At 34.3% G+C, this 14,169-nt stretch overlaps 2 protein-coding genes across 5 annotated transcripts in view; both read left to right on the forward strand.

Annotated features, from left to right (window-relative positions):
- LOC123527772 (alkaline phosphatase, tissue-nonspecific isozyme-like) overlaps positions 1-14,169 on the forward strand; it is a 125,391-nt gene that overhangs the window by 88,525 nt on the left and 22,697 nt on the right. The window lies entirely within an intron of this gene.
- LOC128548555 (alkaline phosphatase, tissue-nonspecific isozyme-like) lies at positions 7,801-10,854 on the forward strand. The gene is made up of 3 exons (XM_053523784.1): positions 7,801-7,969; positions 8,171-8,293; positions 9,242-10,854. Exons 1-3 carry the CDS (start codon positions 7,858-7,860, stop codon positions 9,529-9,531), a joined length of 525 nt encoding a protein of 174 aa, XP_053379759.1. The 5' UTR covers positions 7,801-7,857; the 3' UTR covers positions 9,532-10,854.

Consider the following 14,169-nt stretch of genomic DNA (forward strand, 5'->3'; position numbering starts at 1 on the left):
ACCCCTAAGTGTGACATTGACCTTTGAGATAGGGGGCCGGGCATCCGCGTGTCACTCCGTCTAATAGAGGTAAATATTTACGCCAAATAAAAGAAGAATGCGCCATACTTAAGTTATGGCCCGAATGAACTCGAAAATGACATTTGACCCCTCATTGTGACCTTGACCTCTGCGATAGGAACCTAGAGTTTGCACATGGCAGTCCGTCTCCCTGAGGTTAGTATTTATGCCAAACATAAACAAGATTGCTCCATACATGTCAAAGTTAAGGTCAGGACAAACAAATCCAAACGGACGGATGCACGCACGCACGCACATACATATAACAACGATTTGGACGACTATGTCTTTCCCTTCCGCAAGCGGGCTCGACGAAAAACTAGAAAAGGAAATATAAGCGTGTGTTCTTAGAAAATGGCATTACCTATTGGTTATTTTCGGGGATTACTTTTTTGTAGTGTAAAACTTTCTGAATCGAGTTTAGATTAATCCCAAGTACAATATAGCTACAACGTCACTAAGCAAATATTCCTGCAAATTCCACAGCGTTTGCTGTGTCGATCTCTTCCAAACATTCAATAATTTGATACGTTTAACTTCGAGCGAAAATCATACAAATACATAATATTCGTATATGCAATATTCAAAACGACATGACATGAAATATGCAAATCAGAAGACACATTTTTAGTCAGTTGTAAACACATATGGGAGCGAAGAATTGAATAAATTATTTTGATTTGGTTTCACGAGGTAGCCAATATAGAGATGTTTTAAGATGAAGGTAACTTGTTTACTTTAAGATATAAAAAGGTACAGCACATTAAACATCTTTAACAAGCGCACATAAACTATTAATTTTTAATGTAGAAAGCAGAGCGTTTATCACCCATGCTAAGTATATGCATTGTTTTAGGGATTCAGAAGGCTTTAAATAAAAAAAATCGTATAAAACAAATTTGAATACGTTGGTAATACATGTTTCTATTATACAAACTGCGTAAGATTTTAAGTAATGGCATTTTTTATGCCCCCGGCATCTACTGATGTGGGAGGCAAATAGTGATTGCCCTGTCCGTCCGTTCGTTCTTTCGTTCGTTCGTCCGTCCGTACGAGGTTAACCAAAGTGGACCGTTTCGTCTAGCATCAGTACCGCTTACTAGAATGACTTGATACTAATGCAGATGTAACCCGTGACTATTCCTCATTTCAGACATCACCCGACCTCAGTTTGATCTTGACCGTGACCTAATTTTGGACTTGGTTTGCTTTATATGGGCCATCTCTTGGTTAACCAAATGGGACTGTTTCGTCTACCATCAATACCCCTAACTACAATGACTTGATACTAATGCAGATGTAACCTGTGACCATTCCTCAACGTCAGACATCACCTGACCTCAATTTGACCTTGACCTTTACCTCATATGCAAGATCATTTTTGTGCTTTACATTAGATGCCTTCTGTTGCCTTTGCATATGTAAGAGTTTCAACTCGCGTGGATAACTTTTATTTACACCGTCCTGTGACCTTGGAACATTGTGGGGGTAAGAGTGAGGTTAGGTGCACCATAAACCGATTTGAACTCCCCAGTTGTGGTTTTGCAACCGCCCGTTCCAAGACCGTGCCCCACTGTGTTCCCTCATGTGTTCGTTCTGTCCGTGTGTGTTTGCTCTGTGTGTTTGTATTGGGTCGTGTGCGTGTCCGCGCGCTTGGTTTACGTTTGGAAAGACTGCGTTTTTAGAACGTTGCTTTCCCTGTTGGATATTTATCCTTGTTTTAGTTTCAAATATTTTTTACAAATATGTTCTATTCTCATATCACAAACAAACGACTCTTTGTTAACGATTAATAGCAACAGACCTACCAGGCGGGGTGCTGTTTGAATACATCTCTTCCTTGCAGCACCACAACTGTTGACAATGCCCCGGACATGGGGCTTTGCATTCATGTGTTGGGGCACACACATTTTCCTCGTCGCCATTCCTGCAAGTTGCATGATAACCTGTGTGAAAAAGAAAACAAGACCATGATGGTCCCTTAATCGCTCACCTATTCCCACATGACCCAGTGTTGAACTGAGTATGACGTCGTTATTTCTATTATTTGACATAGTGACCTAGTTTTTGAGCACAGGTGACCTAGATATCATCAAGATAAAAAATTCTGACCAATTTTCATGAAGATCCATTGAGAAATATGACCTCTAGAGAGGTCACAAGGTTTTTCTATTATTTGACCTAATGACCTAGTTTTTGAAGGCACGTGACCCACTTTTGAACTTGACCTAGATATCATCAAGGTGAACATTCTCACTAATTTTCATTAAGATCTCATGAAAAATATGGCCTCTAGAGAGGTAACAAGGTTTTTCTATTTTTCGACCTACTGACCTAGTTTTTGACGCACATGACCCAGTTATGAACTTGACCTAGATATCAACAAGCTGAACACTCACCAATTTTCATGAAGATCCATTGAGAAATATGGCTTCTAGAGACGTCACAAGGTTTTTCTATTTTTAGACCTACTGACCTAGTTTTTGACCGCACGTGACCCAGTTTCGAATCTGACCTAGATATCATCAAGATGAACATTCTGACTAATCTTCATAAAGATCCCAGAAAAATATGGCCTCTAGAGAGGTCACAAAGTTTTTCTATTTTCAGACCTACTGGCCTAGTTTTTGACCGCATGTGACCCAGTTTCAAACTTGACCTAGATATTATCAAGGTGAACATTCTTTCTAATTTTCATGAAGATCCATTGAGAAATATGGCCTCTTAGAGAGGTCACAAGGTTTTTCTATTTTTAGATCTACTGACCTAGTTTTTGACGCACATGACCCAGTTATGAACTTGACCTAGATATCAACAAGCTGAACACTCACCAATTTTCATGAAGATCTCTTGAAAAATATGGCCTCTAGAGAGGTCACAAGGGTTTTCTATTTTTAAATCTACTGACCTAGTTATTGACCGCACGTGACCCAGTTTCGAACTTGTCCTAGATATCATCAAGCTGAACATTCTGACTAATCTTCATAAAGATCCCAGAAAAATATGGCCTCTAGAGAGGTCACAAAGTTTTTCTATTTTCAGACCTACTGGCCTAGTTTTTGACCGCATGTGACCCAGTTTCAAACTTGACCTAGATATTATCAAGGTGAACATTCTTTCTAATTTTCATGAAGATCCATTGAGAAATATGGCCTCTTAGAGAGGTCACAAGGTTTTTCTATTTTTAGATCTACTGACCTAGTTTTTGATTCCACATGATCCAGTTTCAAATTTGACCTAGATATCATCAAGGTGAACATTCTGACTAATTTTCATGAAGATCCATTGAGAAATATGGCCTCTAGAGAGGTCACAAGGTTTTCTATTTTTAGACCTACTGACCTAGTTTTTGACTCCACATGATCCAGTTTCGAACTTGACCTAGATATCATCAAGGTAAACATTCTGACCAATTTTCATGAAGATCTCATAAAAAATATGGCCTCTAGAGAGGTCACAAGGTTTTTCTATTTTTAGACCTACTGACCTAGTTTTTGACCGCACGTGACCCAGTTTCAAATTTGACCTAGATATCACCAAGATGAACATTCTGACCAACTTTCATAAACATCCCATGAAAAATGTGACCTCTAGAGTGGTCACAAGCAAAAGTTTACGCACGGACGCACGGACGGACGACGGACGCCACGCGATCACAAAAGCTCACCTTGTCACTTTGTGACAGGTGAGCTAAAAATGCAGTGTAAATTGGTAGGTAACTGAACAATTTGAACATCTATACATTTCAATAATTTCTAAATCTTTACGCAAAGGAATAACTAAAAATAAATGTCAACAGAAAAGTTGGCTTCGAAAAAGTGTATTAGAAATAAGAATTGTGTAAGACTTGAAACATATCTGTAATTTGTGATAGTGTGTTTGATAACTAAATCATTGGATAAGTAAATGATAGACTTTATATCCTGTCATTTCATTGGTTATAAAGGGCACACTAGTATGGAATATCTATTCGCTCAATACATATACTTTTGGCAAAATAATATAGAAATGATTAAAAACATTTTTTTGCTCAACACATTAAAGTGGATTGCTAAAAGGAGGCACATAAAAGTCAAAACCGTGACTACTTTATGGAAGAATCTTATTTGCAAATCACATTTGAAAAAAATAATAATGCCAAACAAGCATGTAACGAACGAATGCTGGGTGCGAAAAGAATAAATATAAACGTTACCTCCATTTGCTTCACAAAACAATATAACCATCACGACAGCTACAGAAACCTGAGAGGTAAGAATATAAAATTGATATATTTTTTAATAGTTACATCTATCAAATTGTACATAAATTTCTAATTTCTAATTTCCTGTAGGGTTGCGGTTTCAGGATGCTGCACCCATGGTACACGGTTTTTTCCTGATTGATATTTATCACTAATTTTGGATAAACGTTAAACAAAACGAAAAAGAATGAAAACCATTTAACGCCAGGCGACACAGTCTTTGAATTTTGTGAATGTTATTCAATTAACTGTTACAGTGATATTACAGTATCTGGAAATGCCATGCATTATCTCAATAATAAATAACAGATATTACGCGAGTGTCTTTTCAGATTTAATGTGTAAAACGAGCTGGATCAAAAAATAAAATTCGAGGCTCTTCGAGAACTTTATCAATTTTGTTCAATGAGTTTAAGAAATTCAATGTTGGAAGACAGTAACGCAATATTCGTTTCATTACATGTGAGACATCGAGAGTTGTTTTTATTCTTTACATGTTATAGACCAAATCCCTTCGACAAACGTCTCTTAAAACGACGTCAAAGGCAAGGCTTTATTACACTGATGTAATAACAAAATTATACAATTTTTTTTATTTCACTTCAATGACGTCAAACGTGTGACAATAAAAGAAACATATATACATATATGAGATAACGACACAATCACGACCATTTTCAAATCAAGTAAACAGTTTGCATTTACTATTATCTAATGAAATTTTATACTTCTCGAAGGACGTTGTACGAATATTATTAACATATCTCCTCTTCAAATTAACTTTATTTCATTCCTATTGAACGATTTTTTTCTGAATTCTATATGCAGTTTTTTTTTTAATATGACGAGTTATACCTTTTACTCGCCTCATTTTCACGGAGGTCTAGATTGAAAATCAGCAAAAAAAACATCATCATTAAGCATAACAAGTGACCACAAAAGACCACAAAGTAAACGATGAGCAAAAAATGAACTTGCATGAGTGTTAATGTATTATTTATTTTAAGATAAGCACCGAATGTTCAGATGCTTTTAGCACCTTTTAATGTAGATTGCAGGTTTAAATTTGCTGAAGGGCCCCTGTGGACGTGTGTTTAAGGTCGCTGGCTTTGAATCACTTGCCCCTTACCAATGTTGGTTCGAGTTTAATTCTTCATGTAAGAAAGCCATCGAGCTGGCTTACGGAAGGTTGGCGCTTCTACCCAGGTTCTCGCCCGTGATGAAATAATGCACGGAGGGGCACCTGGGGTCTTTCTCGATCATCAAAGCTGAAAATCGCAATATGACCGATAATTGTAAACCCGACAAAAAATGCTTATCTATTTAAGATCCACTCAAAGTTTCAACAGCTATATTAATATAAATAAAAAACTAAAGAATACTATAAAGTTTTCCGTAATAAAGTCATTTGCTGCACGAGTGAAATATTGATAGAAATGTGTTAAAGGCATATTTAAATTGTCCTTAGTATAACAATATTTTATTGCAATTATTACAATTACATAAATGGTAAAAATACAAATATATATATATAGTGCAAATGGGTCGGGCTGTGTTTTAACTTCATTAGCGACAGCCCTCCAAAAGCAAATCAAAATTTAACATTTAAAATATATTTGTTCCGATTACTGTAACTTTGCAAGTACGGTAGATCATTACAGTGTAGAAATTGTGTAACTAAGTAATCACACACAAAAATACATGAAAAAATAAAGTTTAAAAGTAACAAAGAAAAAAATGAATAAAAATGAATGTTTGTCTGATATGTCAACTGCCCCTTAATTCTGTCGAACCCCGGGATAAGTGTTTGTTCGAGACAGAACGTTTAGTCGTGACAATAACGATAATTTTGAAGTATTTTCGTCACAAACTGGATTACGGTAACACGTGAGTATTACAAATGTACTTCTTTGTTTGGATTACAGATAAATAAAATTATTTCGAACGCTTTTTAAGGTAAGCGGAATAGCTACAATTATTTACTTTGTGTACAAGCTCTAGTGATATATATAGTTTAAGATTTTCAGGACATGGAAATGTGCTGTCAAGCTAGATATAAAAAACATAATTACATTCACATTTCATTTGCAAGCTGAAAATCAAGTATCAGGGTTAATTTGTGATATCTTGATAAAGTAGTGTTCAGCATCTTCAATGTCACTACCACAGTCACATGCAGGGTTTTGTCTTATAATAAGTGATCTTTTAACAGATCTTCAGTTAAATTGCTACATTGGTTTCTGAACGGAAGGGATTCTTTCACCACTTAGAAAATATTTTGGTACATTAGGTGTTTAAAATTTGTCCCTTAATGACAATTTAAAGTTTGAAAGTGTAAGTGCATTACGAGTATTTTGATCCAGTTCATTCCATAGTTTAATAGAAGAGGGGATCACTGATTTGGAGTAAATACATGTTCGCCTTTGAATTGATGAAACGTTTGAATTGTCCTCAAGTTATAACGATTATTTTCATTAACCATAGGAGGAAATAAGCCACAGAGATATATTAGTAATAGACCATGTTTTTCTTTGTATACTAATATCTATTTTTGCATTTTACGTCTGTCCGTAAGAGACACCCAGCAAATTTCATTTAATAATATATTAAGTGAAAAAGAACGTGTAAGACCAATTACTATTATTGTAGCTTCGTATTGCATTTTTTTTCTAACATTCTTTTTCAACAACAGTGCAGCTATCCCAAACAACGGATGCGTTTTCTAAAATAGGTCTTAGAAAGGAAATGTAGATTTGTTTAAGTGTAGCACGTTTTAATTTGAATTTTAACATTTGCACTTAAGTTAGGACTTTAGATGCCGAATAAGTAATATTAGATATATGTTCATGCCAAGAATCATCTACGTTACCTCTAGTTGCTTATGGTGCTGAACAGGAGACAGATAAGTGTCATTAAAGACTAATTTTGGGAATACTCTTTCAGCCAAAGAAAAAATTACAACCTCTGTTTTAGTGGATTAAAGTTTACCATTTGTATTGAAAGATGATACTGCCAGGCTGCTGTCGTCAGCAATAATTCGTGCAGTACTTACTAAAGAATCAGCTATGTCATTGACATATATATGTAAGAGAGGGCCAAGCACAGAGCCTTGAGGAAAGCCAGCATTTATATATTGTGTTTCAGAAAATAAAGATCCTACAAATACTCCTTATATATTGTGTTTCAGAAAATAAAGATCCTACAAATACTCCTTGCATTCTGTTGCTTAGATAGTTTTCAATCCATTTGTTAAGTTTGCCAGTTACACCATACTGTCTTATTTTGTGTAAAAGACCAGAATGCCAGACTCTGTCAAATGCTTCTGATAAGTCACAAAAGACAATACAAGTGTTTTTTCTATTATCAATTGCTTTACATATTTGATTATATATATCTATTAGATGATATGCTATCGAATGACCAGGAAGAAAACTTGTCTGATTCTTATAAATGAGGCTATTTGAGTGAAAATATTGTAAAATGTTTGAAAAGGACATCATGATGCACTAGCGAAGAAAGCTCTGCACGAAACACTGACATTTGAAGACGCCATAATGGATGCACTTAGAATGACTAACAAAGAAGAAACACTGGTAATAGTTACGGCAGATCATTCTCACGTGTTCGATATAGCGGGATATGCCTACAGGGGAACAGATATATTTGGTTAGTAAAATATCATCTTTACAGAATTCTATAAAATTCTAAAACATGTATTTTAATTATGATTTTGAAACGTCTGTCTGATTTTATCAGTATAATGTTCTTAAAAGTTCCTAGAAAACATTGACAACATTTCAAGAATTCAATAAAAGAAAAATCTCTTCCTCAGTTTTAGTCAGTCGTTTACTATGTTCACATTTAAAGGTTTGGTTGAACCTGTTGATCCTACGGAAGAAACGTTAGATGATAAACCATACAGTGTTTTGTTTTACGGGAATGGACCCGCCTACTCCGAGCCTCGCGAAAATCTTACTGGAGTTGATATGCGTAAGTTAACACTACTTTTTAAGGTTGCAGATCTTAGTAACTTTGTATGGATTGTCAGCAACATTTGTGAACACGACTGTTTTAATTTGTTTTATAATCCTTGGAACTGTTTAAAAATAATAGTGGACTAGGTCACTAGAATTTAAGCGTCCTGAAATAATCATAAATGCAATTTTTAAATCGCTCATTTCTTCACCAATTTTGACAATATTAAGATAGAATATCTATTTTCATAACGTTAAAGGCCACCAATCGTTTTCCCATAGACTTCCATTGTTACATTGTGTCGTGTACGCCGTTCCATAAATCTAAACGTATACATAATATCATTTTTTCAAGAACTACCTTAAATTCATCTTAAAATCATGAACAAAAACGTACGAATAGGGATACTTTTGAGTATTTTCCTCGTAAAAGAAGGAATCCACTGTTTACATCGTAGGCATAGTGGGAATAGTTTTTTTATTAATCTGTTTGCTGTAATTTTGTTAAAATGTAGAGTTAAAAAACTATATTTCAGTGAAAAAGATTGCCTTTTTGTAAAATCTCTTCTTGGGATTATTTATGTAACTAACCAAATATTTAATGCGTATACTATGAAGACCCGATTTCTTCACCAATGATTATTTTTTAAATGTATATAGATCTACGTGTAAGATCTGTTTCAAGTTGGATATTTCATAAGTATATATTGAGTATTTATGCGTTCTTTATTTAGCATATTTGCACTGCAACTTTACTGGGCTATAACTATAAATGCATCACATACATACACTAAACCTGGCATGTTAACTTTTATGTGGATATTGAGTATGGTGTATTTGTTTGTCTGTGACCTTGAGTTTGAAGTTACAATTTAGAGCAGTGATTGACAGATGAACGAAATAAAGTCATAGTCTTGCTCTATACTAAGGCTGGATTTTATCAGAATAATACGTTACATTACAGACGACAAAGATTTTGCCTTTCCAAGCGGTGTTCCAGCACCTTGGGAAACGCATGGTGGCGAGGATGTAGCTATATATGCACAGGGACCAATGGCTCATTTAATTCACGGAGTTCAAGAGCAGAATTATATCGCCCACGTAATGGCTTACTCGGCATGTATCGGACCATATCAGGGAGACAATTGTGATATGGAAACAAGAAACGCAGAAACAAGTTCTGCAAATAGATTAGTAAACTCTTGTGTAGCAATCTTACTGTTGACAATATTCATACGAGCAGGGATTCTTTAGATTTTATTTCGATTTGTTAGTAAAAGCGACTCGTCCGCATGTTTTGGGCAAATATTTTGTCTTTAAAACTCTATAAAGTGTGGGTACTGTAAAAATGACGAGAAGTTCAAAATTATTGACACATGCTTTTTGCAGGAAATCCTAAAAAATAAACATAAATTATATTATATTGTGCAGAAGGAAATGATTTTGAAATAATGGAGAAAATCACCATTCTTCCTACGTTTTTACCAATTCTACTCACTTTTTTCACCACTCTTTTTAATTTATATTATATTATGTTATATATACATTCTACGCTAAACTTGGTGGAAATGAATATCTCAAATTGTGGGCAGGTAAATTTGACAGAATTACATCGCCAATGTTATGGTTTCCTCTGCTTATGGCCATATGGAAGAGATGATTATGAAAAGAAACCAGTTCTGCACCTCGTACACATTTATACACCTAGGAATGGTGTAATTCTGATTTCATTAATTTCATTCTTTTGCCCTTGATGTTCGTTCATCTTTAGTTGTACCTTATGCTTTCTCTCATTACGTATATCAAGGTGTATATTATAGCCAGTTAATACCGCTTCTCAGACCAGGTTTGGTTGAAACATAAATAAATTCTGTGTTGAAGTTTTGTTTAGCTGTATCTGTGAATTTTCCATTTTCTGTTTTAAACAAAGGTTAAATAGATGCTGTACGCATATAGTTTCATCTAGGTATTCATACACGGCCAGAAAAGGCCCGGAGGGCGCCTTGTCCGTTTATTTACAACAAATCTTAATTGCTGGTGTAACAATATATTAAGGGTATATTAAGGACACAGTTACCTATATGTGTATAAAAAATTCCTACGGGCAGAATTTCTTTAAACTTTGTGTACTGACTGAGAATAAAGTTTAAAACAGAAATATTTATCAAAATTAATAGATACCCATGCATTAATGTAGTAGGAACTTTTATCCTACTTTGATGAAAATGAGATAACATGTGTGCAGAGGTCAGATTTCTAAATTGTATTTCACAAGCCAGCTGCAACTCACATGCAGCCGCTTTCTGTCAGGACCCCTAACCACCGACCCTGCCAACTTTTAGCTTTTTTAGCATAAAATATGATAAAATATTTTTGAAAGACATGAACACTTGAAATGAGACAGCTAATGTAGAAGAATTTAAAACGCTTACTGAGATATTAATTGCCATTATTTGTTGATGTTTCCCGAATGGCAGCCCGCGTGCATTTCACTTATTACAAACATTTCATTTGTAAGATAAATGTTTCCGATGTCATTTGAAAAATGAGATTTAATAAATACAGGTTTTCTTTATGTCATTAAACTTGAGGGAATATTTATATTTTTCAGAATTAACCTATATCTAGGCGTGTGAAATGTAAATATTTGTCACTATGACGTGTGTTTCTGACAGTGACTGATCAGCCCCGTTAGGCTAGGTTTCGTAGATGTATATTTAATTTTCTATATATATCTTTAATCGTTTACATCAATTCACTGTCTATTTCATTTCGTTTTCGTCGTTAAAATGTATAAAAAAGGACATAATACATTGTAAATTCATCTTGCACTTAAGTGTCCCCAGGACCTCCATCAACATTCCCTCACTCTCGGAAGTTGACTCAACTGTCACTCACCTTTAAAAACGGTAATATACTTGAGTGCACTTAGTCACACCCTATAAACGACTGTATTTCCCCTCTTCCTCTTGCGAGTGATCAAAACAATAAACTGACATCTAAACGTTGAAAAACAGCATTTTAAAGTGACTGATTTGCTTTAAAGGTATATATATTTACATTTTATTAGAACCTGAACATGACTTGTTTCTGTATATAATGTGCTAGTCTGATGACAGGTAGAATTATAGCAAAAAAACTCGATTGATCACTGATTTTGTCGAGAAATTATACATTGTCAGCGTCAAAAGTATTTATTTTCTTGCTTGAAGAATGACCTATATGTAAATTCCACTGTTTCATGGATAAAGAAACAAAACTAGTTTGGTAAAATGAAATAAAACCATTGATAAATACTCGAATTTGTTTATAACCGTAAAGGAAAGAAAATTCAATGCTATTTCCTGACTGTATGCATGCTTGCTTAATTTCTGTACAAGTGCTTGTGAGTTTGGTATAAAGACTGTATGCCTGTTTGTGAGTGACTTCTTTAAAAAATATCGGCGTTTCCTATGCTCCTGTAGTAATTCTTCATATTTAGAACCCGCAAACAATGTTTGAAGGAGGGTGGTATAAAGCAGTCACATGCGGTCTGTCTGTTCGATCTGTTTGTATATGTGTCCTCATATATTTAGTCGTGCAATTTCTTCAATGCTATTGCACCTACCTCTCTCAAAGTTTTCATACAAACATCGGCCATATGTAGTTAATGTCCATCTTTACTTTCCTTTTTCTTTTTAAAGTTACACTTAAAGTGAAACATGGTCTGTGTTTCGTATCAGTGCCATAACGTCTTTATGCATTAAGGGATTTGAAATAACTTGACACAAATGTTCACCATCATGAGACCGTAATGCGACAATGTGTCTCATACAAGACTATATTTTCTAGAATTTCAAACCAACTAATATATAATCGGAACTGCAATTAATAACATGCGAGAATATGAACAGTAAATGGGGTGAAGCGGCGCGAGATTAAATCTACTAATCCTTTGTGGATCGCTTTCTTGACAGCGTCGCACAGTAATCAGCTTTATTTTAGTTTTGTCTTTGTATTTGCCATAAACACATGAACTTTAACATGAACCTTGTCTTATTTTACTGAAAATACATTCTGCGAATGAAATAAGTCCCCATTTTACAAGCAGAAGTGCCATTAGAGGAAAAAAATGAGGGTCTATTACCTCACCTGAGCAAGAAGTGCTCTAGAAGAGCTTTTGTGACTATCCTGTGTCCGTCGTCTGTCGTTGTCGGGTATTTTTCCCGATATCTGGAGTAATGGTGTTATTTACCTTTGTACAAGAATAAGAGTAGCATTAATAACCCTGACAATTACAGGGGCATAACTATATTAAGCTGTTTTGGAAAGTTGTTCACATCTTTATAAAACACTAGGTTAAACACTTTTGAGGTTAATATCATATTGTGTGAAGAACAGGCTGGATTTAGAAAACATTACAGCCCTGTTGATCATATATTTTCTTTAAAATTGTTAATAGATATGTATTTTGTCAATAATAAAAAACTGTACTGTGCTTTTGTGGATTAACCAAATTTCCCTCAACTCAGTCAATCGTATTGCTCTGTGGCGAAAGATTCTAAGTTAAAATATTGATGGTAAATGTTTTAAAATTATTCTCAACATGTATGATAAAGCGAAGTCTTGTGTAAAATCAAACAATACTTTGTCTGATTTTTTTTTGTGATACAGGAGTTAGACAAGGTGAAAATCTCTTTCCTATTCTATTTTCTTTATTCTGGAATGATTAATAGCTTTTTGTCTAGTAAATTTCATGGTCTTCAGTTATTTTCTGCTAGTCATATATTAAGTGATAACGATTTTGAAGTTTTCTTCTTCAAGTTATATTTGCTATTATATGCTGATGACACAGTCACATTAGCAGAGACCCCTAATGACCTCCAGTCAGCTCTTAATGCTATGTCAGAGTATTGCACCTCATAGGGGCTAAAGTTGTCATATTTTGGAAAAATAAGAGAGGTATACGTAATGCTTAAGTATTTCAATTTGAGAGTGGTAATATTTTAGAAATTGTTCACTACTTCTCATACCTAGGTATTCAATTTTCATTCAATGGCAAGTTCGGTAGAACTGAGGCTCATTTAGTTGATCAAGCACGCAAAGCTATGTTTGCAGTTATTAGTAAATTCAGGAAAGTTGTTTTTAACTATTTATTTGCAGTTGCACCTTTTCGATACCATGGTTACTCCTATTGTCTTGTACGGCTCAGAGGTATGGGGGAGGGGTTGAAAATTTAGATATTGTTGATATATTTCAGTTGAAATATATAAAACTTATTTTAAATTTGAAGCAGAGTACCCCTAATAACATGTTGTATGGTGATCTTAGTATTTTACCACTTTCGAGTCGTATTAAATGTAAAGTGTTAACTTTTTGGAGTAAGTTAATAAACTCCAAGGAAAATAAAATTTGTAATATTTTGTACAGAACTTCTCTCACTGTCTCACAGACGAAACAAGAAATTTAACTGGTTATGTTATTTTAAAGAAATTCTTGATTCTCTTGGTATATCTAATTAGTCGTTATTCGCTCTTGTAACGCCTTCAAAAAATGTTGTTAACACTTGAATTAAAAATCAGTTTATACAAAACTGGAACTATTCAGTTAATAACCCAAGCAAATGTTTAAATTATAGAATGTATAAACACGAATTTGTATTTGTAAAATATTTCAAGCTTTTACCTTTTGACCTTAGCATTTCACTTTGTAAATTCAGATGCATGAATCATGTTGCCAATTGAAAAAGGTAGATTTGAAAACAATGCAGAAGAACAAAGTACTTGTCATTTGTGTAACAGTAACATATTTAGGAGATGAATTTCCTTTTTATTACAAAGATATATTTCAATGTTGATAACAAATGTAATATATTTTTTCTATCAATATAATATTCATCTATATATTTAATAT

Source organism: Mercenaria mercenaria, chromosome 14 (assembly GCF_021730395.1).
Source record: "Mercenaria mercenaria strain notata chromosome 14, MADL_Memer_1, whole genome shotgun sequence".
Taxonomy (NCBI): Eukaryota; Metazoa; Mollusca; class Bivalvia; order Venerida; family Veneridae; genus Mercenaria; species Mercenaria mercenaria.